Source organism: Lagopus muta, chromosome 19, assembly GCF_023343835.1.
Source record: "Lagopus muta isolate bLagMut1 chromosome 19, bLagMut1 primary, whole genome shotgun sequence".
Classification (NCBI taxonomy): domain Eukaryota; kingdom Metazoa; phylum Chordata; class Aves; order Galliformes; family Phasianidae; genus Lagopus; species Lagopus muta.
The window spans coordinates 5029447-5053768 of NC_064451.1; the positions used below are offsets into that span (position 1 = coordinate 5029447).

General features: G+C 51.3%; 1 protein-coding gene across 1 annotated transcript; it reads right to left on the reverse strand.

The window, feature by feature from the left end:
- Window positions 1–2991: 2991 nt before the first annotated feature.
- URM1 (ubiquitin related modifier 1) lies at window positions 2992–18958 on the reverse strand. The gene is made up of 5 exons (XM_048966219.1): window positions 18865–18958; window positions 16269–16339; window positions 4968–5049; window positions 3898–3946; window positions 2992–3217 (listed from the first exon to the last, which is right to left on the reverse strand). The coding sequence occupies exons 1-5, from the start codon at window positions 18897–18899 to the stop codon at window positions 3149–3151; spliced, it is 306 nt and encodes a 101-aa protein (XP_048822176.1). The 5' UTR covers window positions 18900–18958; the 3' UTR covers window positions 2992–3148.
- Between the last annotated feature and the right edge of the window lie 5364 nt (window positions 18959–24322).

The window sequence follows — 24322 nt, forward strand, 5'->3', positions numbered from 1 at the left end:
GTGTTATTATAATTCTATTTTTATTTTTATTTTGGCTTGGTGTCGGTTTAATATTTTTAAGGGCTGATTTTTTTTTTCTATTTTTTTTTTAATTTTTCACTTTTTAAATTTATTTTTATTTTTATTGTTATTTTTTTTTTTTTAGGAGGGGTAGAAACGAGTTGTCGGATTGAAACCCCTCGCGGTGCCATTCGATGGTAACGGGGATGCGGAGCTCCAAAGTTGGCGGAGCCGCAGAGCGGTGCCGGGTCGGGGCCGCCGTGTGCTTCTTTTCCAGGGTCGCACCGAATTTTCCCCGGCGGATCCCCGCGAGTCCGGGACGGGAATCTCTGCTCCTGATTGTCCAAACGCAATTCTTGTGCGCTGGAGCCGTACGAACCAAGAATTGTGTCTGGACATCTGTAGCAGAGATTTCAACTTCACCGGCGGGGCCGAGGAACGGTCGCGAGGCGGAGGAGCGCCCACCCGAGCGCCGGAAGGTAACCGACCCCGAGCGGTGCGGGAGAACGATTGGAAGGAAACCAAATAAACAGCGGTGGCGATGCTCACCTCTCCGCTCTGCCGGCTGCTTCCGTCCTACCGCGCCTCAAAGCGCCGCCGCACCGGGGCCGCTCGCGGGGACCGCGGCCGCCGCCGACCGAACCGCGGCGGAACCGGGAGCGCTCCGGCGGCTCCGCGGGGCGGCTGTGGCCGCGCTGCCCGACCCCGCGGCGCCCGCGCTCTTTAGCCTTTCGCCGTTTCTATTCTAAACGCGGTTCTGTTTCATTTCATTTCTTCCTGCGGACGCGCTGCGTACCCGTGAAGCCGCTTCCCCCCCTCATCCTCCTCCTCCTCCTCCTCCTCCCCTCCGGAGCCTTCGGCCCGGCCCGGCCTCGCGGAGCTCCCGGAGGCTGCGGGGCGCACGGGGACGGGGAGGGCCGAGCGCCGGGCGCGGAGACGGGAAACGGAGCGGGGATGCGGCCGTCCCGCTCGCCTCGCAGCCCCCGTGAAAGCGCGATCCGGAGCTTTTAACAGCGAGGCATTATGAGCCAAGCGCACTGCCGGGGCTGCCAAGGAAACCCGGGAGGAGGAGGGAAGCATTACAGGATCCGAGTGGAATTTCGCTAAGAGCCTATGTAGGACAAAGCCGGAGGCTAAGGATGTTTTAGAAGGGTTTTATTGCAGAAACTTTGCCACAGGGTTTTGCCGTATCCCTCTTTTCCCCTCCCTTCGCCCGGCTTCCCTCACCCCCGCATCCCCAGCAGTGATTGGCAGCTTTTACTACGGCAGAGGCTGAGCCACTTTGCTGTACCTGCGCTGCCCAGGAAGGAGCTCGGCCTGTCAGCCGGGGGCATCAGAACAGAAAAGCTCAGCCTAAAGCAGAAATGCAGCACCGAGGCAGAGCGGGCGGCAGTGCTGAGGACAAACCTCCTTCCTCAGTCGGGTTTGAGGCCGTTTGAGCAGGTTTGCTGTTTGTCAGCCGGCTCCCCCCATCACCTGGAATCCCCCTTGCATTCCCCCCATCCAACAGCACCTCGGGCAGTGAGCTCAGCGCAGAGAAGAGCCTGTGGTCTGTCTGTGCCATTTACAAATAGCACAAGCTGGACTCGAGCTGCTGTGCCTGGGTTTGGAACAGGCTGACTATCGGTTTGCTCTCAGTAATGTGCTCTGAAGTTGAGGTTTCTCAGCTCTGCAGCCCACGGGTGCCAGGAGCTACGCAGTTATAGAGGGGGGAACGTGACGGAGGAGTCAGCAGAGAGGTCAGACAGGGAATTATTCTTTGGCAGCCCCCCGGCACAGAGCAATGAGCAGCGATGGGGCCGGGCTGCCCAAGCAGGCGCTGCAGCCCCGCACTGCTCACTGCCCTCCTCGGCCGCTCGGGGAGGTGGAGGCAACGGCAGTGCAGGTCAGTTCTGAGGGGCACAGGGAGCAGCTCATGGCCTCACTGAGCCCTCAGCCCCGGCAGCAATGCTGCAGCTGGGAACCACTGCGTGTGCATTCCCAGAGCCACGTGGAAACATGGGTGAGTGGGGCTGAGAGAGCAGGAAGGGGCGAGGAGGAAACACAGCAGCACTGTGCAGGCTCGTGGTGCCGACAGCATCCTCAGTGATCCCTCCCCTGCACTCTCACCGTGCCATCCTGGCTGCCATGCCCCGCTGCACTCACAGGAGAGAAGCCTCCCCTTCCACCAACAGAAACAGTTACCAGCCGCTCGTTTCTCTTCCCTGCTCTCAACGCTTTCCCTGCACTCAGGCCTCGGCCTCCTGCTCTGCCCAGCCTGGCAGCAGGAGTGGTCCTGCAGAGCACACAGCCCTGCCACGGTGCCACCCAGCAGCTGTGAAGCCGCCCCCTGGCTCCACGTCCCTCTGGGAGCAGTGCAGCTCCCCGCTGCTCCACGCCAGCACGGAATGAAACCAAGGCTGATCAGTTCTGTCCATCACTTTGACAGAAAGATAATTTGTTGCCCTTATCTCTCTGCGCTGTCTTAGAGCAGGCGTGGGTTTGTTTACCCTCCAACCAAATGGTTGTAAATTGACGTTTGTGGACTGGTGCAGCTCAGGTATGCAGGAGGCATACAGAGTCAAACAGAACTAAAAATGCCTATTTGCCTACTTCCCACAGATAAACAGCAAGACAGGTGGAGAGCCAGTACAGAGGGCTCTGCAGCTCTAATCTCCACCACCTCACAGAAGAGCTAGCAAAGTCACCTCCCATTTCCTAGCACTTCACATATCGTCCTTCCCCAGGTGTCTCTGTAGCTGCTGCAATAGCCTACAGGACACTGAGTGTTTTGCAGAAAGAATCCCAGCTCCTGGCACTAAACAGAGGCACTTTGCCTTGCCTCAAGGCAGGCACACCTCCCCCAGGACGCCCAGCACACCTCTTCCTTCTGTTACACAAACACACTGTTGCACGTGCAGCGGGTGCCCTCTGCTTGTTAAGGTACCTGGAAGTGTGGTCAGGAGAGGTGAAATGACCAAAAGATGGATGCTGTAGCAGTATGCAGCAGGCTGTGTGCTGACGGGGCTTTATTTGGATGTCTGTTAACAAGTGAACGTGGTGGGATGGTGCAGGGATCAGGCACAGACAGCTCGAGAGAGGTTTGGGTGGGTTGAGATGTTTGTTTGCCCAAGGGTTCAGATTCACGTCCTCTTCTTTTTCCAGGAGTTCACCCACCATGTAACGTCGAGATGAAAAGCACATTATCCTGGTCCTGGAGTTTATAATCCAGCTCACCCTGCAGGCCAAGAAAAAAATGAGAAATGGTTTAAATGTCACTTCCAAATACTAGCTGCAGAGAGAAAACAGCTCATAAAAAGATGGTGAGTGTTAAGGGAGAGCTGAGAGGGACAGAGCAAGGCTTCTATCTTAAAGAAAGCAAAGGCGAGAGCGATCAGAGAAGGAGCTGACATTCATTATCCCAGGAACACACCAACCTCTGGACCACAGTTTTGACAGAACAGGTGGTTGCCTGAGGCAGGAAAATAGTTAGGGACTGTTTGTTGTCTGAGACAGTGGGCTGAAACTGAGGAGTGTTTTAACCACCTCCTTTTTGGGGAGGGATCTCCCCAGGGCTGCCTTCACTGCTGGGAAATGCCTCACAGTCTGAAGACTGCTGGGGGCTGCAGGCCTCTACCCAAGGCAGCCTGGTGCCCTCCAGGCTGTTACCCCACATGGGGCCAGAGATCAGGGAGCATCTCTGTTCAGACCCGTGCTGACTGATGAGACTCAGCAGCTTAGATTGAAGCTTCCCAACAGTGGTACAACACTGGGAGTAAGATCCCTGCCTGCCCCCATTCCCTCTCAAATACTAGATGCTCTGCTTGGGGCAAGAATTAGAAATAGCCTCTGAGAGCAACCACAGAACAGACAGAGCAATATTTTCAACAAAGAAAGTCAAACGGAGGGAGTACAGACCATTAGCTCCCAGTCTGCGTCGTTGATGAGCACCAAAATTCCTGGCCTCCTGCAGAACACAGAAATAATTAGGATACAGGGCTGCTAAAAGCTTCACAAATAGTTAAGAAGGAGGGATGTTAAAGCACAGATCACACACCGACTGCCTATAAAGCCAAAGAGAAAAAGGAACCCTAGCACGGAGGTAGAAACAGGTACAGTCTGTGCCCTTTCTAGATCAAAGAAAGGGGAGACAGAAGTAATCCCAGAGCTCATTTGAATCAAAATGCACCATTCCTGAGGATGCTCCAGGATGACTCCATTTCCGTGAGGTAGAAAAGCCAGGTAATGAAACCCACACAAACAGCAGAGCTGGATGCAAAAGCAGGGAAAGCCCTTCTGGTGCCGCTACCAGGGCACTAAACGCCCGAGATCCACTCACAGCCCCTGATTACAGGCAAAGGGATTCCCTCTCTTTGATCTTCAGTGTCCTGCAGTTGTCTCTCCTGTTACCAGGGGACCTGGCACACGCTTCAGCTCACAAAGATCCATGACGAATGCTAAGCACCCCCAGCGCCACCCGGGCCGTCAGGGAGGCTCTTTGCACGGCTCACTCTGCTCCATTTCTCTGGACTTTTTTTTTTTCCTTCCCCTCCACGAGGTTGGCCCCATTTTGACAATAAAAATACATTTCCCAGCAGAAATATTTGTTGGCACTTCTCCGAGCGGCTGCTTTGGTCCCAGCGATGTCAGCAGGGAGCGGGCAGAGCTGCTCACATGCCTGGAATTGAGGATACACGAGCCGTGCTGCTGCAGGTGACAACAGAGGGATTACAGGTGGTCCTGCTTTGCCTTTAAGGCTTAAGGATTCGGGGCGAGGGCTGCAAAAAGAAAGACATGCTCTGCACGGAGCAGTGGGAGGTAGAGTTTGGAGCTGCTTCCAAACAAGGGGATTCCCTCCCAGGATCACCTCAGCACAGCCCGTGTTTTCGTGGGTGTCCACTTCATGAAACCAACAGGAAAAACGCATTCCAAACCGTGGGCACCAGCAGGGAGAGAGACACGAGGAGGAGTCACACAGCTGTACTCACACAGATTCCCCTTGCATAAATAATTCCGGCCGTTCTTTCAGCAGATTCTGTTTGATCCACTTTAGCAGGTTTCTGATATCCCCTGGAAGGGAAAAGGACAGCGATTTACAGCCGGCTGCTCCCAGGCAGCGCCACCACAGAGCGAATGTTCATCCATAACAGAGACGGTGGGGGACACGCGGGGCAGAGGGGCAGAGCTGCACACCTCCAACCACAGGAGGAGGTAACAGAGCTGCCCCTTAGCAGCACGCAGCCCTGCACCCAGGCACTGCAGGTACCAACAGCAGCAGCACGTGAGCACATCCAGCCCTGCCTTACACACACACTGACCACGACTGCCATGGTTTGGACACCTGGGCTGCTGCCCAGCACTGCACTGCTGTCACACCGTGCTCCCCAAGCCGTCCCTCGCCCTCCCCACCAGCTCCCTCCCTCTGTGCTCCGTGCTTACGGCTTCCTTATTAAAGCTCAGCCTTTATCTTTCCATTTCAGTAGGTGACAGGGAGGATTTGTCTTCATGTAAAAGGAGGAGGAGACACCGCTGGCGGGTTTTTATAGTATCAATTTTACTTTGTGAGGCAAAAACAATTTCTTTAGCGATAGCATCAGTTAATTTCCTATTGGAGAGGTGAGAAGTGATGGTGGGGGGGCACAATCCGTTACAGGGTTTACAGAAGCTGACAAATTGCGACGTGGAGTTCTCCTGTATTCTCCTCTGTATTCCACCATTCCACAAACCACTTTGTCATTCTGAATCCACAACCAGTCATTCTCCTGGGGTTCCTTTAACCAGCCCTTGGAAAGCCCCCAAAGAGCTCTGTTTGTTTTAGAGGTGTGAGGAAGCCCCCCGGAGGCACAGTGCCCCAATGGGGGCTGCAGCTGCTGTGGGCAGCATGGATCCCACATCTCCCTGCCATGCTTCACCCACCTTCAGCAAAAACAAACACGCGTGGCAGCTCGACTCAGTCTGTGACATGCAATGGGATCTGATGGCATTGTGGACACTTTGCAGAGCTGGGGTTCTTCTGAATAACGTCACCCCTGCAGCAGATGGAGATCTTTATTCCCAGGGAAAAGGGGAGCAGGATCCTCCACGACCTACTCCATCCCCCCATCTTGTGTCCCTGCTCTGCACACCAGCCACAGCATGGGGCTGAGGGGAGCAACGGGGATCACTGTTCTGCACAACTGCAGCAGAAGGAGTTGTGTGGCACTGGATTGCCCCATAATGATATGCAAGTAGGAGCACAAAATAGACCATTTTCTGCTGCTTTGATATCTACAGACACTGGAGACAGGAGCACACTCAAAGGTACACCGTGCTGGCCAGAATGAGAGCTAACTGTGTCTCTTGTGCTCTGAAAAATGCTGCTGCAACACCGAGCCCTCAGGATCCCACACCCAACCCCTCCTGCTTTCCATCACCGAGCTACGAAGGCTGGAGCGGAAGGAAGATGGAGAGGAGCCTTCGGGAGGAGGGCTGGGGGGGCACAAAGGGAACACCGGTCCTCCACAGCACCGCCTGCGAGCTGATTCATATTTATGCACTTGCAGCAGGTCACACAACAATGAGCTGTGCCATGCACCATTCTCCTTGCATGGAATAAGCAGCCCTTTCCTCTGGGACCTTTCAGGAGAGATCATTTAAACAGAAGCACGCTGCACCAGCTGGATAAAAGGCAGCCACCTCGGAGCAGCCTGGGCGGAGGGGCTGATTTATGGGAGGCTGCACTGGAAGGCTCCCTCACCCCTTCTCCTTCCATAATAAACGTTATTTTCAGCCCCACCTGAGCCTATGTTCATTTACTCCTCCCCAGCAGTCATGTACACGGATACTGGAGGGAAAAACAGACGCCCTGGCCATGCGTGGAGCTTCCCTGCTCCAGGCAGCAATGGAAATGAAGGCCCCTTCTCTACAGCCAACCTTAAGACATAATACTTTCAGCTGCTTTCTCAGCACTGATTTCAGCCCCCCCCCCCCCCCACCTTCATGTCTTTATATTCTGTGCACTGATATTACTCGAACAAATCAATTATAAAGGATGAAAAATGACCACAGCCACACCAGAACCATCTCCCACAAGTCAGATATTGAAAAGGAACAAAATTGCTTCCATTGCAAGTGGGCCAGGGAGGAGCCATCTCACAGCTCAATGCCTTGAATAGAAGTCTTGATCAGCAGCTCAGGATCCTACATGGTATCACGATGGAAATAATAAGAGGTAAATTACAGCACAACTGCTTATCTCTTTTATGTGACGTATGCAGCGTTCCTAAGGCATTTTCTTTCCATGCTGTCCAGCCCTGGCTTCCAGCTCGTTGGGCTGAGGATCTGCTGTGCAAACAGCACGTCCTGCACAAAGGATGTAGAAGGAGTCAAAAAAAAAAAAGACATTACCCTGACCTGGGCAAGCACCGCATCAGTCGGCATTTATACTCCTGCTGGGGCTCCAAGTGCCCCCTCAACAGCTACTCACAGGAGTGCAGCTGCACTGCACGTGGCTGCAGATGCGACCATGGAATTGGGGCTGAGAGAGGCTCAGGTGAGCATTCAGCTCATCACAGCAATGATGGATCCGTTTTTATATCCCTGCATGGTGTCAGTGAAATCCTCCTGGCAGCCTGCTCCGTTTAATTCACAGCAAATACCTGCACCAAAACCCCACTCCAGTTACCATGAACTGTCCTTGCCATTGGCAGCATCAGCAGAGCGGGAGGCTGACATATTCCCAAACTGCAAAGGAGGGACTGAAGCACATGGTAGGAAATCCCTCTCTCATTTGTATACAGAGACAGCTCTGCTGCCTGTGCTCGCACTACATCAAACCTCTCCAAATTCTCGGGAAAAATAATCTAAAGTTAATTAAAAAAAAAAAAAAAGAAAAACTGACAAACGTTTGAGAAAACTGCTTAGTTCAAGTGCACAGATGGGAGCTCAAACCCACAACACATACATAAAACAAATCACCCAGCGAAACACACAGCTCAGGAAAACCAAGAGTGTGCGTGCGGTGACACAAAGTCATTGGCTCCTCAGGCAGGCAGACAGGATGCAGGGACTGCAGTGAGCCTGCAGGCACAGACCCATCAGCGGCTCGCCACCAGCCCAGCTGCATTGCAAACACTGCTGGTCGTGGTGGAGAGAAGCTCACAGCCTGCCCCGTCCTCCCGCATGTCCTCTGAGGCCCTCTGCGTTACCCCAGCTGTTCGTTGACAATGAATCTGCTGAGCTTCCTCTGCAAGAGGAACGCGCCTGGGGCTCCATTTTAGTGCTGCCTGAAACAAGAGCACAGCTTCGTTTGCGCCCTCAAAAGCAGGGCTGAAATCCACGGATCTTCCTGGGGTCTCTCAAACCTCCTTGGCCTGACGGGTTGGTCAGTGAGATCTCAGCAGAGAGGGCAGCCACCGCGTGCAGAGAAAACAGGTGCCTGGAGTAAGGAACACTGAGCTGTGTTACGCTATGAGAACCTCACGCTGAACCCGTGAATACACAGAAACACAGAAGGATTCTGCACAGCTGGTAGCAGTGGACACGATCACATTCACACACACACACTGCTCAGACACTTCCATGTCCCCTGCTTTATAACCCACATCCAAAGCGGCACGCAGCACCTGAAGGGCACCCGGAGGGTGTCACCGCCCCTGTGTCTGGCCCTGCTGAGAGCTGGGAGCTTATTTCTGAGAGAGAGAAAGGAACCTCTAACGGGTGAACCATGGAAAATTCCCTCCTGGTCTGTAATAAAGAAGATATATGCGGCACTGGTCACTAAGGGGTCAGTGCTGCAGGAGCACGGCGCTTTCCTGGGCCGCCTCACGGACACCTCCCCATGGGGTACCGTTTCTTTGACCCAGCATAAGATCATTTATCATACTGACCATGGCTGAGCTCCAATTTGCTGAGGTCACTAACTCGGGACCAGCGCCGCTCCACCCACATTCTCCGCCACTGGCCTGTAACCATGACAAAGCCCCTTCCCTGCCGCTCCTCTGCCATTATTCCCCCTGCCCGCATGGCAATGGATGGAAAGACAAGCTGCATCCCCCTTTCCCTGCCCAAGCGGCTCGATTCCCCGACAGCAGCCCAGCTCCCCACTCCCTCCAGGTAAATGCCTTCCTTCCGTGTACTTCTGAATCTCACAGCACTCTGAGAGAGCTGCTACAAAACCCCACCTGAGGGGCCCTCCAGGCTCCCATCTGAAATGCAAATCTCCACCGAAGCAGACGATGCTGTGCCATAAACTGCAGAAGAAGACCTGAAACAGCTTAGAGAAATGGAGCCACAGCAAAAGGGCTGCTCACTGTGCAGAGCAAGGAGAGCAAAATCCATTTTCTCTGACAAGTGCACATCCTGCCACGTAGTGATTTAGCGCTATGGAAAAAATTAGGGGGTAACTACAGCCAGACACAAGAGAATCCCAATCCTTCCCCTCACCCGCTCTCGTCTGCTTCCAAAACCATCAAGCTCTTGCTTCTCTATTTTTTAATTGTGCTGCAATGTCCTTTTTCACTTCTCAGCCAGCAGACACCCCCCAGCAGAGCTCTTCTCCACCCCGATGGTCCATACAACAGGCAGGGATCACAGGGCTCTTCCACTGCCTGCTGCTAGACAGCAACTCAGATCCCACCATCCTCTCAGCACTGTGTTTCCATCACAACTCCCACAAGCTGCAGAAGAGCTGCTTGGGATCTTTTGCTCCCAGCAGGCTGCTGGGAGGAGAACACAAGTTCATGGGATCCCCAGCCCAGCATTCTCCCCATCCATCAGCTCCCAGCACCAGAAAGCAGCCCCGAGCTGATCCTCAGGGTAAACCTAATCCCTCCACATTTCCAAAGTCAGAGTATCTAATCCTGTAACACCCCACGCTATTGTCAGTTCAGTCTCCCAAATAAATGCCAGCACACCAAACTGTCTCTTTTCATTAGGATCACAGATCACCAGTGCTGGTCCAGAGTCTTGCCTCTCGTGCAAAATTGTCAAAGGAAGGAATCAGGAAAGCCTGAGACTGCTGCACGGGCAGCAAAGAGGAAGATTAGGAATCACAGGCATCAAAAACAGCAGATTAACAGCTCCTGTGATTTCATCCCTCTAGCAGTGCAGAATTATTGGCCACAAAAGGCCACCTCGAGCTTTGCCCACTCTGATTTTGCATCGCTTGAGCAATGCAGCCCTGCCACCAAACCCCACGGAGAGCATGCCACAGTTCCAACAGTTCCTGCAGTCAGAAATCTTCCTTCTACACACCAAACACCCACTGCTTCACTCCTATCCATCCATGCTGGATGATACTGCATCACCCTGACAATAATCTGCCCATCCCTGTGATAAAGGAGATACCCCACCTCATCGCTTTTCCACTCATTTATTCTGCTTAACCTTGAATGTTGCTGGCTAATTTTTTTTTTAAGCTGCTCAGGAAGACAATTCAGAGGATGCATTGCCAACTGCAGGCGTGACACTCAGCCGGAACCCATCAAACTGAAATCTCTCCTCCCTCACATTTTCCTGGCTTGTGGGTTTTGTGCACGTGCAAAGAAGGAAAACCCTCTCAGTACCACCCGAGGCTACGGGAGCTCATGTGAGACCCCAGGAGGAGGTCCTGCAGGAGCTGCAGAGGGATTCCCCACAGCCTGGCAGAGGGAATCCCCAGGGCTGGGCTCTCCTGGCATTGCCAGCTGGAGAGGAAAGCTCCTGGAAGCAGGCTCCTTATCCCCTTCCAGCCTTGCTGGTGGTTACTGGACACTCTGTTGGATGAGTCAGTGTCACAGCTCAGTGACCGCCGTGATTTTATTCCTCCACATACAGAAATCAAGCAGAGTACCAGCTTCTGCCTCTCACTTTCGGGCTCAGAACCGCTCGGCCATTATCAGACCTTCATACAGGGCAAGCACCATTAAACCGATTCCTGCCCACCCAGCCCAGCCACCCCCACAGATACTCCAAGCCCCACAGTCTTACTTGAAAGGGGAAAAGAAAGGGCCAGTGAGATGATCAGGGTGGAAGAGAGGGGGGGTAAGATTTACAAGTGAATGGAGGTAAGAATGGAGCAGTTTGTGGGATAAAGGGGCTGCAGAGGGAGCTTTACAGATGTGCAGAGGGACGGCGGCTCATTGTTTAATTAAGCAGAAAGTGGCTCTTTTGAAAAGCAATTTTGCACAGGAGCTCTGAGCTCAGCAAACAACTCCTGCGAGTGAGGGCAGGAGGAGAAAGGAACAGCTGGCCCAGAGCCGTGTGAACCGCATGCTAAGCGGTTTAAAGGGCCCGGATCCTCCTCCCAGCCCTGCTCCGCTGCCACCCTCTGAACAGTGCTGTCAGCACCGCAAATCCCACCGAGAGAAAAGAGAGAGCGGAGGGGGGGGCCTGGCACAGAAAGGTTATCCTACTAGGTGCCTGCACTGCAATACAGCGGCTGGGAAGGAGGGTGGAAAAGCCAGGCTTTGTTATCGCAGGGATTTGGTCACACAGAAGAGCTGGATTCTTGGTGCCTGGGAAGCTCCATCCACAATGAGCCCTGGGATGAGCTGATCGGCAGCGCGGCCTCCTGGGAGAGAGCCGGGCTGCTCCTGCGAGGCTGCCGGCATCCCCTTCCCTGCCTCAACACAGCAACCTGAAGCCCCAGCAAGGAGCAGCGGGCATGGATGCTTCATCTCACCGGGCTGCTGGCACTGTGGCTGCTGGAAAGAGCGGCCAGGCCCCGAGCTGAGCCAGTGCAGGCTGAGATCCCAGCCGGTAGCTCACCTTCTCCCTGTCCCAGCAGATAATTACCTGCCTAAGAGATGGCTGCTGAGACCTGCAAGTAGTACAGCGTGGTTAGAAAGTTGCTGGCTGCAAGAGATCTGTGGGTTTCCATCAACCTGCTTGACCAAAACCACTTGTACAGTGAGTTTAGAACAAGTCTTAAAACATTGGGAATGAAAACCAGGGCAATAAATGCATTCCAGGGTTTTACTAACTTTACACACTGCCCTGTAACAGTGCTGGGCATTACCACTGACACCAACCCCCCTTCTGATTTCACAGCCCTTTGGCATAGCACCCACAGCTCTGAGCACACGCCGTATGTTTAAGCCTGTAACACAGGTCTGATCTCTCGGGATCTCCAGGCTCTTTCTGAGCAGATGAATGCTTCCAGCAGCCCTCCATGCTGTGCAGAACAAGGCCCCTGGAACACAAAGCTCTTGAGGAGCAAATCGTGCTATGGGGATTTTAACATAAGCAGCGCTTGGCAGATTATTTTAATTTTCCCTTAAAAAAAAAAAAAAAAATAGATTACCAACAAGTTTTTTTCCCCTGAGGTTTTGGTAAAGGGAAACCACACACAACTACCAAAGATACATAAAAATGTATCCTTCCAGACTTGTATGTGCCAAAACACGGTGAACTCTAGATTTGCTCAGAAAAGCCAAGTGATCACTGCTGACCCAGGCACCATCCAAAACCATGAGTTCTGGCACTGAAACCACGGGAGAATTCAGAACTGGGAGGCTGGGAACCTGCAGCACAACAGAGACATTAGGAACAGCCCCAAACCCCAGCACAGGGCCCAGCAGAAAGACCTGCCAGCGCCCTTCATCATCCGACGCCGCGGATCTAACCCTGAAATCACCACAAGGGTTAAGTGATGCCAGCAGCTTCCTCCCCTCCCAACAGCATCCACGCAGTTCGCATGGCCACAGACAAACCCAGCACTGTGAGTCCCAGCGAGGTGGAGGAAGGAGCTCCGACGTGGCTCGCGGAGCAGTCGTACAATGATCCATTTGATTACTGAAGCACTTGGTTAAATTACTGTGGCCTGTTTCAGGAGGGAGCTGCCAAATACATTTTCAGATTTTAATTTAGGGTTTCTCTCTTTTATGCTCCATTGTCTCTAACAGCCTCTTAGATGCTTGAAAATAAAGTTGATCTCCCTGCCAATTTAATACTCTCTCCATGTGACAAATACCGTTATTCCCCCAGCTGCTTTCTCCCCCACACACTGTTTTTATACAGAATAAGCCAACGGGGCACTAATGTCTTTAGGTCCTTTAACAGCATTATCAGTGAGATCATCAAAACAGCCAGCGACTTGGGACAAGATTCTTGTGTAACTTCAGGTCCTCTCTGCAGCAGCTCCAAAAGCTTGCACAGCCCTGCATTAAGCATGGCTGGTGGAACTCTGTCCTCCCATACAGCTGAAATGCACCTTTTTCAGTTCCTGCTTGGCAACTTCAACATGCAGGCCAAGGCAGCTCCGCTTTGGAAGTAAAGAACTGCTGTTTTACCGACGCTGTAAGGATACAAAAAGCCCCTTGGATAATAAAAATAGGTCCTGCCACATGGCCAGACCCCTGGTGGCTTGCTCTTGTCCCACTTGCAGCTTTCTTCCTCCTGCCTTTCCTAATCCCTCCAGGATTCCATCCTCAGGCATCAGAAAAGGACAGAGAAACAAATCTTGAAAAGTTAACTGGCTCTGAAACCCACCTGTCTTCTCCTTAGTGCTTGTCGCCAGGAGGAAGGAAATGGCCACACAATCATTTGTTGAAGTAATTATTATTATCATTAGTAGAATGCTGCCCATGTCAACTACAGAGCATTTCCCCCCCCCCCCACATAAATACTGGCAGAAATTTCTTCATGCAGTTTTCCACCTCCCCTCATCTCTGGGATATATATAAAAACGCCTAAACAAATTAAAACACGTCCCAGAGAGAGCTGCTCTGCATAAAAGGAGGGCAAAGACAAAAATAACTCAGAAGGAAAGGAAGAGTGGGATAGAGAGGGCAAAATGGCCAAAAATAAGGCTGGCAGCTAATGAAATCAGCTAAAATGGGGCTTCGAGTGCAGGTCTTGGAGCAGTACTCGTACTACAACTCTTTCCCCAGAGTACTGAGTGGTGAACACAAAAGGAAAGGTAAGCAACAGGACACAGCATAGTGCTGAGCTGTTTCTCTAACCATTATAATTGTGGCTGCACAAGGGCAGCAGGGAACACACCACATGCATCTTTATTTACACAGAGACAGTTGAATTAAACCTTCTTTCCGTGAATGAGGAAAACAGATGGTGTTGGGAACAGTGCACAATTGCAAGGATTTACCAAATTTCTTATTCAATTCTGCTAATTTCTCACTTTAACAACATAATTCCCATCCAGAGTATTATGACAGGTGTCTCCAGTGACCCCTTACTGTCAGGCTTTAAACCCACATCTGCACAGCCCATCCTCATGCTCAGTGTCAATACTGCAGCAGCATCGGCTTCACAATTCAGTGTCTGCTCCTGAGCTGCTGCAGTGCACAGTCAGATTCAGAACTGAAGCCACCCTGCCTTCTAATACACATAGAATCATAGAATCACCAAGGTTGGAAAAAACCTAAAAGATCATCCAGCTCAACTGTTCACCTACTACCAATAGCTCCCACTAAATGGTTTTAGTGGGATGTGTTGTCCCTCAACGCAACATCCAGCCTTTCCTTGAACACCCCCAGGCTTGGTGATTCCACCACCTCCCTGGGCATCCATTCCAGTGCCTGACCACCCTTTCTGAAAAGTAATACTTCCTAATGTCCAGCCTGAATCTCCCCTGCCATAGCTTGAAACCATTCCCTCTGGTCCTAAAAAATGAAACACGAAAACAGCAAGCCACAGACACTATCACAACACGGGCCCACTGTCCATTCTGCCTCTCTTGTTACAGGGACAGCAGCATCCGCAAAACAAGGCAGAGTGAAAAGCCAGATGCAATAACATCTTAGATTAATCTGGAATGAATCCCTGAAGATCGTGAGTTTGAACCCTGAGACCGAGCCAGATCTTTGGGAAAGTTTAATCCCAAAGGATAAATCCAGCTCTTAGTGAAGACTTGGAGAAGCCTTCCCAGCAACTTCAAGTGGGAGTGGATTAGGCCACACACAGCTGTACTGCCGACAGCATCGAGCTGGAAGAATTGCTCCTTGGTACCAATTTCCCCCTTCCCCTGGCAGGAATAAACACCCCATGTAATAACCCCTTCCTCCTGAGTGTCTGATCACCGTTTGAATGCTGCTGACACAGCCGATGTCAGTGGGTATCCTAAAATTACAGAACAGTAAAGAAAATGATGCTCTAGCCCCCAGGTTTATGAACCAACCAAGGGAGTCTTCTGGCAGCTCTTTACCACCTTCTGTTCAAGAATCTTACGTGATTTAACAGTGCTGGAACTTAATGCTGAACTCTCCTGTGATACAAGAAATTATCACTACTACTTCAGTAGCAACAGGGGAAAGTTATGCAACATGACTAAACTCACAGCACCAATCAGCATCAGATCCCATTCCTGGATTCACAGTTCCTATCACCAACCACAAGACAGCACACTATTTCAGTGCCCCATTACATTTGAATTACACGTGCTTATGTCCAAGTACTTCCACAGATCTGTAATTACTTACAGGAATAGCAAGAAAATTTCAGGCCTGGATGTTCACAGCACATAGATCATGGTATTATCCATCCACGAGATATTAATAGTTAACATTCCCTCATGCTTTGTATCTACTCAGTTCACAAGCCCACCCTCAAGTGGCATAAAGCATTGCTATCTAGCTGGAAAAATTCAAAACAAACCTGCAGCAAAATTACACTGTGACTGCAGTAAGCAGAGCCACAGGGAGAAACGAGGCAATACAGCACTTCTCAGTTCTGATATGCCAAATAACAAACCTGAAATGATGACTGTTTATCACTGGGACACTCGGGTCTTTAGCTGAACAGCGTCTTACTTTTTATTGCAGGGAAGGCAACATCAGCATGCCCAGCATCACGTTCAGGCATTAGCTCTGCCACTTGCATCTGTATCACTGGTATAGACTGACTGCATACACTTGAACGTCAAAAAAGAAGGTAAAATTCATAGGTGTTACACTGCTGTACACACACATGTAGCTACAGACAGCACACACACACATATGCACTTCAGGAACCTCAAAAGGGGCAAAGCAGTTACAGCAGTTTCACATACCGAGAAAGAAGAATGCAGGCATGATAGAAGCACTCAGAGGCTGGTGTGTATCCAGGAGGGGGGAGGCAAAAGGCCTGAGAAAGAACTCGCTTCACAATTGCTTAGAGGACACAGGCAGTGTTCAGATCACCTCTGCCTGGTATTTACTTTGAGGACTACACGGCATCTGCTAAGCTATCCAAGCAACAGCGTGGCTGAAAGTGCTTTCAAAATGCATCGGTACGTGTAAACCAACAGAACTGCTGTAAAACCAGCTTTGTCTCGCACATGATTTTCATTTGTTGTCATTCTTTCAAGTTTTCCAGCAGATTCAGATACTCACAAGGCTCTGGCTGAGAAGGCAAAGTCACCTGATGCTTTTTCACCCCATCGAACAAGAGTTCTGCACCACCTCTGAAATAAAAAGAACGAATGACTGCGTTTCTGTTCTACTGTCAAAAGGAAGACGGCGCAAGCAGGGGATGTTATGTAAATGCCACAGCAAGAAAACAGATCACAGAACCATAAATCACAGAAACTAATTTCATATAGGATTCTCTTTGCCTTTTTTCCACTCACAAACCACAAGTCCCATGGGGAAGTCACCATCTCCTGTCATCACACACAAGAGCTGCAGTCACAGGCCAGGACCTCATGGTGCATCAGCACAGCAGAACAGGACGGCTGCCATCCCACAGAGCTCACAACACGCTGTGTGGTGCCTAACAGTGCCTTTCCCATCAGCTGTCAGCGCTGCTCCAATACAAACAGTGCTACAGATGCCACACGACGCCACTCTTCTCTACCACCTTTCAGCCTGAAGCCTCACAGGGTTTCACAGAATGTGAAAAATAGTAATATTCTCATGGAATAAATATCTCCCTGGTTTATAAGCAGAGAGAGGAAGTGACTCATACGAGGTTACACAGCAAGTCAGAAGCAGGGCCAGGAATCCTCCAGTTCTAGCAACCCTTCCTGACACAGTCACAGCACAAATCCCTCTCATGAGAGCTTTAGCTGGGAGAAACAGGCAGTGATGGTTACATGTGTATGTAAAAAGTCCATCTTCCTCCACTGAACAACCTAACCCCCTTTTCTGACACACACAACTTACCAGCAGGATTAGCCCTACAGAGCAAAGTGAAGGTCTCTGCAACCACAGCTTTTTAAGAGATGAAGTGTGAATTAAACACTGAAGATAAAGAGATGGGAAGGGACAGGAGCTGCCTTCACACCTGAAAAAATGGGATTTAAATTCAGTGCAGATAGCTATCTCCTACTCTGGGAAAAAAAAAAAAAAAGATTTTGGAACTGCAACATAATGAGCTTCAGCAGGTCCCTCATCCATTTTGTGGGGAAAGAAAAAGGAACAACTCTGAATGTCCTGAGCTGTACAGATATAAATAGGTTTTGATGCTGGGAGGCAGCAGGCCAAACTCAGTCTTAGAAAATTATAAACCACTGTGTGAGCAAAAACATGAGGAAACCGGGGTGCCACTGTGCAAAACGTGACACAGAAACTGACAGCGTCAGCTCTTGATTCCAGACCGAACAGCATGGCCAGGCAGGAACTGTTTGGAAATCTACATCTCATAACTCAACTGATACAGGAAAATGGCCAAGCCGTCCTGAAAGAATGTCACAAAACACTAATCTCACTTTGCCTTTTTTTTTCATATGAGATTACATTCTGCAAACCTTTCCTGGTGCCTCACATCTTTTGAAAGCTGCCTCAATAAAGGGAAGTATTTAGAACAAATAACCCTCACCTGAATATCAGCAAAGATACATCCCCACGTTACAGAGTTCCTTTAAATTCAATATCTAGAAATGCCACGCTAGGTTTTCTTGGCTCTGCCATAGAGGAGCACAACAGAACCCTTGTTGTGCCCTCAGCAGCATCACTTATATGCAGCAACTCTCCTAAAGAGCACTCTGTTGGTGTTCTTCCATCAGCTCACAAAAAATAGTTATCTGAAATTTGAAGCAGCAATTATTAACATGAGCTGAGACTCATGCAGGAGAACAAGTCACAGTAATTATATGAAAAACATTTTTTTATGTAATGAAAACAAGGTCACGCTTTGTTACAGCGGAAAAATGTAGATTGCAAGATAAGGTCCTTCTGTAATGCGCTCGCTGTAGAGAACTCAGCTGCAATTTGTACATAGAGAGCTCATTTATGCATTTCCAAGGGAAGCAAAAACGCATCTCACTCTTCTGGGAAAATTAGGAGAGTTACTGCAGCTGGAAGCAGGAAAGACTGAGGAAAGGATTCTTAAGGAGAGAGGCATTTAAAGGGTTATGACATGTCTGTGTTTGTGAGAGGGTGGGAAAAACCCCATTAATAGCAGCCTTGTAGCTTTCGCTAAAAGAAGGCTTTAACAAATAGCAAAGTATTCTCACAAACACTCACAGTGCCCCACGAGCACTCCAATCCCTAGGCACACAGTGTTGGCAGCACAGACACTGAGAGCAAAGTGCTGTGCTGAGCCCCACCGTGCTGCCCTGAACCAGGGCTGGGACGGAGCACACAGACAGCACGAACACACACACACACACACACACGTACACAGAGAGAACAGCTGGAAAGCAAGCGGAAAGCCTTTATTAACAATTTCAATAATTAAAAATTATATCATCTATGGGAATGAGGAAAGAGCGAGTAGTGATGCGCAAGCACAGCTCGGCCCTGCGTCTCACACCGCCCGCCGCTGCTTGCTTCCCTGCCGGCCCAGGCAGCCCCAAAGCCCCGCGGCACCGGGCTGCCACGAGTCTGCAGCTCGCTCGCGGCTCCCACAAGGCCTCAGGCTCAGCCGCCGCGCCAAGACCGCTTCGCCTCACGGCCGCGGCCCGCTCTTAGTAGAGGAGCCCGGCCTGGTCCCGGCCCTGCCCTCCGCCCGGCCCTGGCCCCAGTTCCCGCCGCCGCCCTCGCTCACCCGAACTCCACCTGCAGCGACACGGGCGTCGCCATCTTGGCGGCGGCGGGCGGGAAGGGAAGGGAAGGCGCGCCCAGGCCGCGCCGGAAGTGCCCGAGAGAGCTTCCGGCCGCGCCGCGTTACTGTGGCAACGGCTGGGCCGGGCGGCGGCCTGCGCCCATCGGGCTGCGAGGCAGCCTGGTCTGCTGGCAGCTCCAGCGCAGGCTTTTTAGAAAACACCCAGAACGAAACCTGAAACACCCGTTCTGCATTAAATTCACGTCTTGCCATTCACCAAGTTGTTCTTCGCATGCTGAGAATGCTTTAGCAATGCTCTGCATCAGCAGCTTCCCAGTAGTGAAGCCAGCCTGGCCTTCACCTCGTGCCTTGTAGATGATTTATGTTCCTGTGGGGATGCAGAAGTGGCCGGGCAGGGTCAGCCTGACAGCCACTCCTGCCATCAGCGTGCAAGATACTGCTGCACATCAGCAAGTGCTCGGCTGCTCAGTGTCCCCTCAGCCTCTAGGATCGCCACAGCATCGGTCACTGTCCGCACCGCATTAACAGCACGGTGCACATCTGTTGCCCGTTTGTTTCTTCCTCCCATCCCCAAAGGGAGAAAGAAGCACGTGCACAGGCAGACACAGCCATGGTGGTGACAGCTGGGCTGTGCTGCGGCACAGGCTCCTTCCTCTGCAGAGCACACGAAGCACAGGGTGGAACTGGAGGAAAACCGCAGCCCCTTCACCCTCCCTCCTTTAACGCTCCTCTTAGTGGAGGGTTCAGCTTTAAAATATACATGTGCACGCGCACACATTCAGAAAGAAATGTCATATAGATGCATATACATAATGCATTATATGTAACGGGCATAAATTTCCGCAGACAGATTGCTCTACGTTTATGCTAACAGGGGTCAAGGCACGCCTAACCCTGAGAGCAGAAGGTGGTGGTGTTTGTAGCGGCCTTTTGTTCTGGGAGATGAGCACTCTGCCGGCTGGGCCCCAGCAAAGATTCTGCAATTCCCAGCACAACGGGTGCTGCTGCCATTGCTGGGGGTTATGCTATGGCAGAGGCACGAAGCTACTGCCTGTGGTCTTCTTCCAGAAGTTGCAGTTAGATTTTAGATATCTCTAAAGTAAATCCCGGGGCCTCTGAGTATCTCAGAGATATGGCTCAGGATGTTGAACCAATTGTATGGGAAACAGGCAGAGGAAAGAGACGGCTTAGACAGAAATCTTATTTGTATGCCCTTCAGAAGTGACCGAAGCACTCTGTTTACAAAAGATCTGGTAATCTGAGCTCCAGATCAGTGTTTGTAGTTATGATTTTCTACGAGCTATTCTTCCTGCTTCCAGGAATAATTTGTGAGGCCAAATAATAGCAGAACTGGCTGCTAAAAACCTTGATTCCTGAGCTATAGAAATGCAACAAAATGTTACAGATTTAGTGTTAGTGCTTCCTCATAAAGGCAAAAGAAATTAAAAAAAAAAAAGAAAAGAAAGAGAGAGAAAGAGAGCGAACAGTAATCATAAATACCAATTTGGCTCATTCAAGCATTCGAAGCTGGTTACTGTTAACAGCTACCCTGGAAATACAGTCAGTGAGCACATGAGCTATGGGGGACATTTTTATGGACGATGTGCGCTTGGGAAGAGGAGCAATTCCCATCTCTGTGCTGGTGCTGAAATCAGAGCATCACAAATTTACCAGCATATGCTTGGGGAGGTGAGTAGAAAGCATGTAATCTCCTCGAGAAAGTGTAGTGCTGATGTTGTTATTTCTGAAGTGCTGTAAGCATTGATGGCATTTGATAATCAAGTACATAAAGGAGGAACAGATAAAGTCAAGGTCCCTGCCTTGCACTTGGTTTACTGTAACACACCGTCCTCTGGTTCGAGCCCCTGGATGTGTCACTGTGCTAACTTAAGTGAAACCTCTGTTTTCTACTCAATATTTCACATCCTGTCCTTGCTCCCAGGCGCAGTGCAGCTCCAATGTTCCCTGGTCACCGCCACGTTTCCCCAGGGCAGCGGAGCTGAGAGGCCTGGCCCTCCCACAAATTTAACTACACCGAACAAAAGAACAGGTTGGAAATTCAGCCTTACAGTAAAGATGGTTTAATTTCTTTTGTCTCAGCCCTCGGTTTTTGGTTTTCAGTTCGCCTGCTTGTTTTCTCCCTCGAGTGCAGAAGGGGCATCCATCCCTCCATCGAGGCAGGAAACGGGTTGGGTTGCCAACACATTTTACGGGGAAACATACTTTATGAATACAACAGGGCCCAGTGCTACGAGGAAACATTTTATCAGCGAGCCCCAAAGTGACGATTCAATTATTTTTCAATAAAACATCAGGGGAATGCGCCAACAGCTGCTCGCATCCTTCCACACAGCAAGTCAAACTTCAAGGGGAACAACGGACGGCGAAACGGGAGCCATCTCCGAGGCGGTAACAATGGGTTTCCCCGCTCGGGGCTTTGTTTGATTTCCAGTCTCAGTTTTGAACTCCCTCCGTGCGGGGGTAGGACGGGGCGAGGGGGAAGCAGGCAGAGGGGAAGGAGGGTCAGAGGGAGTTAAAGCCTTTTGCAGCCTTTCTCTGCCATTCATGTGATAATTGGGTGTCAAGCAGAGATCAGTAAGATGGAGCCCGGCCTCTGTGCCCGGGTTAAACTGCAGCAGAAAGAAAGCGGGAGCTGAACCGATGGAGGCCTGAATGTCATTAGGGCGGAGGAAGCGGCGCTCCCCCAGGAGCCCTTCTGCCGGGTGCGGGCCGCGGGGCCGCTTCCCTTTCAGGGCGCCCCCGAGAGCGGGCGGACAAAGCGGGAGGGCGGCCGAACAATGGCGCACCCCCGTCTCCACCTTCAATAGGGAGCTCTAAACAGGCGTTTAACCTTCAGAATAGCTGAAAGCGATACTCCAAGCTGAGAACACGGCTCGCCCGCCGCCGTTAGCCTCTTCCTGCGGCCGGGGGCGAGGAGGGAGGCTCCGTCACCGTTGCTTCTGGGGCGCATCCCAGCACCGCAGGGAGCCGCGCAGGGGCGGGACGCATCCTGCTCCGCGAGACAAGGATCTGGGCAACGGTGCCAATCCGCGAGGGGAAGAGCCCGTCTTCACAGTCCCCCTCATCTGCTGTGCCCACTGCCTCCGGGTCCGTGCTGACAGACCCGAACTGCCCTGAGCTCTCCCACCGCTTGGCCTTGCAGCAGTTGTGCCTACGGGAGATGTTTTCCACTGACTGAGGAAAGGAGAGTCAAGCCCCGGTTCTTTTGGAAGCCCCAGTGAAACGGGACGTTGTCAACAACCGAGAAGCATCCGTGCCCTCCCCGCTCCTCACACCCTGCTGTGCGCCACGGGCAGTTCGTCCTGGAGCAGCTCGCAGGCTGAGGCCTTCCGCACAACACGAGGACACGGCTGCTCCTCGCCCAGGCCGCCATTCCCCTGGGCTGCCCTGACACCACACCGCTGGGAGCCGAGGAGGCAAAGCCGCTGCCGGCCTCAGGCCTGCTTACACTGAAACTACTCAGGGGAATCACATATTTACATTTGTAAAGGGTGCACCAGGACAGGTCCACAATGTTTCTTAATGGCAAAGCTGTGGGGCCGGCGCTGGGAGGAGCAGGCGGCATTGTGTGCGAGGGCTTCAGCACGTGAAGAGTGGTGGAGGAGGCTGGGAGCCGTGCAGCTTTAAAGCCGCTCACAGGCTCTCAGCAGCAGAAAATAATTTCAGGCAGAATGATCCTGAGCATCTTGCAGAGCCTCTGCCTGCATTGGGACTGAAATAAGCTCCGGTTTTGCTCACCAAGCACAGCCTGAGCTGAACTGAGAGCTGAAAGAGATGCTGATCAGAGAGAAAGTTACAGCATTGTTTTTCTTAATATTGCCCCTAGCCAGAGTGAGAGATATGTCAAAATTGGTCATCTCTATGGTGAAAAGCACATTTGGTTTGTAAACCTCTTTGGCTTTGCTTAAATTAATTGGCTAATAACCCAGGAAAGGATTTTAATGTTTTCCTAACCTCATGGAAACAGCTTTTTAATTTTTTTTTAATTAAAAAAAAGAATAATACCTCATACTTTCTGTATAGTGCTTTTACCTACATGCAGCTGTTGAGGCAGACTTTAGCTTATTGATCAAAGGAGAGAGATAAGTCTCAGGCTGTCTCTAACCATACAGGATTCAATTAGTTTCCTCCTTAAAAAAAGCAAAAAGGAATTTAGAACAAACAATCAATCAGACTCAGATTAGGTACCGGCTGCTCCTTTCCAAGCACCTCTTTGCTGGAAGCATTTTTTCCCAGCACTGTCCCAGGGCTCAGCAGTTTATGTGGGGTGGCAGCTTCAGCGGCACTCACATCTAGGTTTCATTTTTCCTCCCTGCTCCAGCCAGACTCTGGTCCTTCTGGCAATACAGACTGATTTTTACTTGCAAACTACTGCCATAATTCTATAAGCTTCCGATGTTCTTTGCACCTGCATTGAACGTGCAGTTTCTCTGAATGCAGTTTGCTTGTTTGAATCATAACTTGCTCTCAGACACAGGGAAATGCAGGGCTGCACCTTCCCCGTGCCTCTTCTGGGAGCAGCTTGGCATGCACAGCAGTATGGCTGTTTCTTCTGGGGAGAAAAGTACTTCCCATACCACTTCAAACCATGTATTTCCAGACAACAGCCCCCAAGACTGCCTTCAGGGAGGTCAGACTCTCACTTGATCTCTGTAGCAGAGTGCCCATCACATCAGGCTGCTATTCAGCAGTGGTCCAGAGACTCAGTGAGCAGCTGCAGTTTCCTCCAGGCAGAGCCTGGGGCACCGTGGATACCCACTGGATCCACGTCCAGCACAATCATTGCTCTCCAAAGCTTCCTCTCCGTGCCAGACAGGATCGGATCCGTCCCCACTTCGGTTAACTCATCCCCAGTCCCAGTGCCCTCCCCCTCCCAGAGGCTGCAAGCCCCAGGCTGAGGAGGCCCCTGACACGAGGTGTTTGCTGCTCCCAGCCTGCCCTCCACTGGCAGACTGAGAGAGGAACAGCGTGCAAAAGCGAGACCTGAGCACCTGCTGAGCACATGGGCATTGTCCCATTCCTGTTCCATACAGCAGCCACCAGCAGACCCTTCAATATGATCCTTCCCCAGAGCAGGTTGGAGAAGGTCTAAGGATAGTTCTGGCAGCAAGGGAAGGGAAATGAGTACCAAAAAAACCCCAAACTGACTGCAAGCTGAGAAATGAGGTGGGAGATTAAGCGTGGCAAAAGTTGAGGCGAGGAGCAAGCAGGGAGAGGGGAGGAGGAAGAATGACATTTTGGGGTAAACAAGAGCAGATGCAGGACAAACTGGGATGGCAGTACTGAAAAGATGGCTGGGAGAAAAGGGGAGGAAGTAGAGAGGGGTGGGGAGGGTCTCACCAACAGGTGGTGTTCATACAGGCATCAACACAGCCACAAACAACACCGTTCCCTGCCCCGAGCCGAGATGGAGTACACA

Excerpts from the sequence above, each read along its gene's own strand:
- URM1 (XM_048966219.1), bottom strand. The coding sequence starts at position 18,899 with ATGGCGACGCCCGTGTCGCTGCAGGTGGAGTTCGG. Across the intron at positions 16,340-18,864 it reads TCGCTGCAGGTGGAGTTCGG|AGGTGGTGCAGAACTCTTGT; the intron begins GTGAGCGAGGGC and ends TTTTTATTTCAG. Across the intron at positions 3,947-4,967 it reads TTTATGCAAGGGGAATCTGT|GAGGCCAGGAATTTTGGTGC; the intron begins GTGAGTACAGCT and ends TGTGTTCTGCAG.